Source organism: Ipomoea nil, unplaced genomic scaffold (assembly GCF_001879475.1).
Source record: "Ipomoea nil cultivar Tokyo-kokei standard unplaced genomic scaffold, Asagao_1.1 scaffold2845, whole genome shotgun sequence".
In the NCBI taxonomy this organism is placed as follows: Eukaryota; Viridiplantae; Streptophyta; class Magnoliopsida; order Solanales; family Convolvulaceae; genus Ipomoea; species Ipomoea nil.
This window is the reverse complement of record NW_017619273.1, coordinates 3,154,014-3,159,612: the sequence shown is the minus strand read 5'-3', so window position 1 is coordinate 3,159,612 and position 5,599 is coordinate 3,154,014. Positions and strand designations below refer to the sequence as shown.

The 5,599-nt window shown below is 38.4% G+C and overlaps 1 protein-coding gene across 2 annotated transcripts; it reads left to right on the top strand.

The window, feature by feature from the left end:
* The first annotated feature begins 379 nt into the window (after positions 1 to 379).
* On the top strand, positions 380 to 2,571 carry LOC109160260 (linolenate 9R-lipoxygenase-like). Of its 2 annotated transcripts, XM_019308537.1 has the most exons (2): positions 380 to 2,147; positions 2,510 to 2,571. In XM_019308537.1, exons 1-2 carry the CDS (start codon positions 380 to 382, stop codon positions 2,563 to 2,565), a joined length of 1,824 nt encoding a protein of 607 aa, XP_019164082.1. In that variant the 3' UTR covers positions 2,566 to 2,571. The 2 variants fall into 2 exon arrangements, with proteins under 2 accessions (XP_019164082.1, XP_019164081.1); XM_019308536.1 differs by having other exon boundaries at positions 380 to 2,571.
* Positions 2,572 to 5,599: the final 3,028 nt, after the last annotated feature.

Sequence of the window (5,599 nt, the reverse complement as noted above, 5' to 3'; positions counted from 1 at the left end):
CATTGCCTGCCACCTCAGATTTGCTAAGCTACTCTCAGGAACTGAAGCATTTTGTGCATACTTGAGGCTCTTGGGTGCCAAAGTTGGAAAGCACTGTTCTATTCGAGCCATCAATCCAATCTCAGACCCAAAACTAGTATCAATTGGTGCAGGTGTCCATCTAGGTGATTTCAGCAGGATTGTAACAGGTTTCTATTCTTCCAGTGGGTTCACGAGTGGGAAAGTTGAGGTGCAGGATAATTCAATTGTTGGGAGCCAAGGTCTTGTCCTCCCTGGTTCAATTGTCCAGAATGATGTTATTCTTGGAGCCCTTTCGGTTGCTCCAGTGAGCTCAGTTCTCCAAAGTGGTGGTGTTTATGTTGGATCACAAACTCCTGTCATGATCAAGAACACGCTGCACGCATTAGATGAGAGGATAGAAGAAATGGACACAAAATACAAGAGGATTGTAGGAAACCTAGCTGCAAATTTGGCTGCCACTACTCTAAAAGTCAGAACAAGATATTTCCATAGAGTTGGTGTGAGTGGAAAAGGTGTGCTAAAGATATATGACAACATTAAAGGATTTCCAGAACACAAGATCTTCCAAGGTGGGAAAACTTACCCTGTCATAGTCCGGCACAGCAACAGTTTAAGTGCTGATGATGATGCAAGGCTGGATGCTCGTGGTGCAGCATTGAGAATACTCTCTGATGAATTGGATAACAAGACCCCACTCCTGGACTTGACACTAAAGACAGGGAAAGCATTTTATGCTCGCACCATTTCTGACTTTGCAACTTGGCTAGTGTGTGGGCTAGCCGCAAGGGAGGCACAGGTGGAGCGCATGCCACATGTGAGAGATGCAGTTTGGACATCCCTTCGCAATGCAAACTCATATACTGAGCTGCATTACTACTCAAATATTTGCCGGCTCTTCAGGTTTGCAGATGGAAAAGAAATGTATGTGAAATTCAAGCTGAGGCCTGCAGATGAAAGGATTACTGAGGATTCTGGTAAAGTGCAGCCTATTGGAATCCTTCCCCCGGAAACAGGTGCAATTCCAAGATCAGAACATGACACACGCCCTTTGCAATTCCTAGTTGACGACTTTCAGAAACGTGTAATTTCTCCAGGAGGGGTTCGATACATTTTCCAGCTGCAATTCCAGTCAGTCCCTGATGATGAAGCCACACGGGACATTGCACTCGACTGCACTAGACCATGGGATGAGACAGAATTCCCCTATATTGATGTTGGGGAGATAACCCTCTGTGAGAACCTCACCAGAGAGCAGACAGAAGAGCTGGAATTCAACCCTTTCCTAATATGCCATGAGATTGACGTCATCAGGGCAACATCAGCCTCACAAAGCGCTTCAATTGATCATGGCCGTTCCTTAGTATACGAGATATGCCAACACTTGAGAAATGAGGAGCCACTGCCAGAAGCCTGGAGAAACTTGATAGAGCAATCTGATGTGAAGGTTGACCTTTCAGGCTGCCCAATTGCACCCCAGTTAGTAAAGAAGGATACCTCTGAAGTGACTCTTGCAAGGACATGGTATCAAACCTCCTGGTCTACATTTGCTCAACCATTACTACAAACATTCTTTCCTTACTTTCTGTTAGGATACACAACCTATGCTCCCCTCAAAGCAATCCTAATTCTGAACAAAACTACAAACTATCCGTTATATGGGCTGCTTCCTTTGTTTTGGGTGACATCAGGGCTATTGTCAGCGTTGGCTTGTGCAGTGGCCAAATGGATACTAACAACAAAGAAGAAAGATGGTGGAACATTACCCATTTGGAGCACAAGCCTGTTCATGGAAACACTATGGCAGGCATTTAGAACTCTAGTCAGTGACAACTTCATGGATATGGCTAGTGGTTCAATGTTATTTGTGCTGTGGATGAGGCTCATGGGGTCAGAAGTCGAACCAGGTCAGGGGGTTTATGTGGACAGCATGGGAGCCTTGCTGAACCCTGAGATGGTTGAGATTGAGAGAGGAGGTTGTGTGGGGAGAGATGCCCTTCTGTTTGGGCACATATATGAAGGTGGAGGGATGGTTAAATTTGGGAAGGTTAGCATTGGGGAAGATGGATTTATGGGGAGTAGAGCTGTGGCTATGCCTGGGGTGGTGATTGAAGAGGGTTGTAGTCTTGGTGCCCTCTCCCTTGCCATGAAAGAAGAAATTGTAAAGTCAAGGTATAGCAATTAATGGCTAGCTGCTAGTCACTCAAAACTACAAAGATCATAATTTTGTTGTAATAAGATACTAAAATGGCTACTCTCATGAATAAAATATCAGCCTAATAAAACATCACCTTATTCTTGATGATGTTTTAAATGTTTCACCCTCTCCCTTTCCACGAAAGAACATATTGTAAAGTCAAGGCATAGCAATTGGTGGCTAGCTAAGCTAGTCACTCAAAACTACTAAGATCATCATTTTGTTGTAATAAGACATCAAAATGGCTACTCTCATGAATAAAATATCAGCCTTATAAAACATCATCTTATTTTGGTGCCCTCTCCCTTGCCATGAAAGAAGAAATTGTAAAGTCAAGGAATAGCAATTAATGGCTAGCTAAGCTAGTCACTCAAAACTACTAAGATCACAATTTTGTTGTAATAACTAATAAGACATCAAAATGGCTACTCCCATGAATAAAAATGTCAGCCTTATACAATAACTTAGCTCTTTTTTTCTCCAAAAACCATATAAAACATCATCAAATTATTTAGTATTAATCTGCAACATTTAACATGTGAGAAAAATAGAATCTAATAATAATATTTGGATAAAGAATATTGCCTTCTTGTCAAACTTTTTGCAGCAGTAGTATTTGACATAAAAATCATATATTTAATATATAAAATCTGAGTAATTGTTCATTACAAGGATTGAAGACTGACTAATATTGGTAGTCTATCTCTCCCTACTTCAAAATCTACCCTAAGGCAATCAATATCTTACAACACATACAAAAAATAAGAAATTGATCCTGTCTGAACTCCTAACTGTTACAGCAACATTTAAGAACAAAATCAAATCAAATGCATTGCGTAATTAAGAGCATTGCCCTATCGTCAATGCTTCTGCGAATCAAGTACGGAGTAATTCGTAATAATAACCTTTTCAAATAAAACGAACGAATGGTAAAGGGATCGAAAACTGAGGAGCAGTAGGGAGTAATATGTAGCGGACCTGGGAATTTTCATAACACTACTCAACGGACCGTCGGACTGAAGCCGTGTTCTTGATGACTGAGGAATGGGGAGTCTGCTCCAAATTTTCATATAAAAATGTCGTTGTCACTTTTAAAATGAGGTTCAAATCTGTTTATATTTAGGAAAATTAAATTTCCTCACTAAATTATAAGATAATGGTATAATTAGTTCTTAATTCTTGGTTTTGCTCATTTTTCACTAAAATACTAGAGACGAAAAGTGAGCAAAAGAAGTTAGCTTATGGACGAAAAGTGTAAGGATAATAATAGTTTATGTGGTAAAAGTGTAATATTTCCTTATATTTAATAAAACAATAGAACAAATTGCACTTTTGGTCCTGTGAGTAGTATGGTACTGGCAATTTGAGTACGTGACTTTCAAAACTCCCAATTTAAACCTTTAACTATGCAAAAATTGGCAGATTTGGTCCTCCGGGCCAAATTGCCGGCCAATTTTGGCCGGAAAAACATAAATTGGTTCGAATTTATTTGTGTTGAGGGCAAAATCGTCATTTCACTCCCTTCTTCTTCATTCTCCCTTTCTTCTTCATTCTTCTTCTTCTTTCTTCGCTTCTGATACTGCAAATCCTCATGGGCGTAGGCATGGCGGGTTTGGTGGTTGTTTACACTCCAAAATTCATCTTCTTTTTCTTCTTTTTCTTCTTCTTCATCAGCTTGTTGGTTAAGATGATCATCATGACAGGGGGTTTGGTGGTGGCGGAGGAATGCATCCAGAGAAACCGGGTTTGGTGGTTGTTTACACTCCAAAATTCATCTTCTTTTTCTTCTTCTTCTTCTTCTTCATCAGCTTGTTGGTTAAGATGATCATCATGACAGGGGGTTTGGTGGTGGCGGAGGAATGCATCCAGAGAAACCGCGTGACCCGCCATGCCTACGCCCATTAACACCAATGACGTGAAGAAGAATGCCTTTTGTGCTGGGCCAACGCACTCAGACTCGTATCTGTTGCAGTATCAGAAGCGAAGAAAGAAGAAGAAGAATGAAGAAGAAAGGGAGAATGAAGAAGAAGGGAGTGAAATGACGATTTTGCCCTCAACACAAATAAATTCGAACCAATTTATGTTTTTCCGGCCAAAATTGGCCGGCAATTTGGCCCGGAGGACCAAATCTGCCAATTTTTGCATAGTTAAAGGTTTAAATTGGGAGTTTTGAAAGTCACGTACTCACATTGCCAGTACCATACTACTCACAGGACCAAAAGTGCAATTTGTTCTAAAACAATACATATGTTTCAACTTAGCCCTCTAAGTCAAGTGGATAGTACAATTAGATTCTCTAAGTGAAAAAAAAAAAAACTTCATTCAAGTCTCTTAAATTGGTAAAAATTGTTTAATTAAGTTCAATTTAACTTGTTTATCAGGTCAAATCGATACGGTGTTGACACGTGTCCTTCTTATTTTATTTTTAAAACGAATATTTTTTATTTATTAAAAATTGAAAATATTATTTATTGTAAATAATTTTAAATAAAATAATTAATTAAAAATAATTATAAAAAAAATAGATCTGTCGGAGATGAATCGTCTCCGGCAGGCTTCGTCTCCATGGCCAGAGACAAAGAGCTTCGGGGACTGGGACGGAGAATGAGATACCCCTTCCCGCCCCGCCTTGTTCACGAAAATTAATATATATATATATATAGTTTTAGGATTAGGATTTAGAAATTAGATTATTAGTTTTATTATTTTAGGATTAGTAAGTCAATATTCAGTAACCCTAAGCCTTAGAATGTCAGAATGTGTATATAGTAATTGTTGTTAAAAGGAAGAAATAGAATACAGAGAAAAAGGGAATCTCATCTTCATTCATTTGTCAAACTTCCATTACACATACAATACATATATATAATACCAAATAATAATGGTATACATAATGAGACATTAATATGTCTGTTACAAACGTTACAAAATAATGGCTACCATTAATATTTATAACACTCTCCCTTGGACATTATTTGTCCATGATCTTGTTTCGTTAAAAACTTGCTAGGAAAACCCTGTAGAAAAAACCTAGACAAGAAAATAGTACAATAGAAAATATATTCATGCCTCATTAAAAACTTCACTAGGAAAACCACGTGGAAAAAACCTAGTTGAAGAAAAGAGTACATAATATATGTAAAAACATATATTGTATTGGTTGCCTCATTAAAAACCTTAACTTAAGAAAACTCTGTGGGAAAAACTTAGTTAAGGGAAAAAGAGTACAACCATAAGCCTTCAGGGCGCAAACTGCATAATCTTCATGATTTTGGGATTTGTCCATTTAAGCAATTATTTTACAACATTTTCTCATTTACATCATTATATCATACTCATGCCTCGTTAAAAACCACACTAGAAAAACCCAATGAAAAAAAAAAA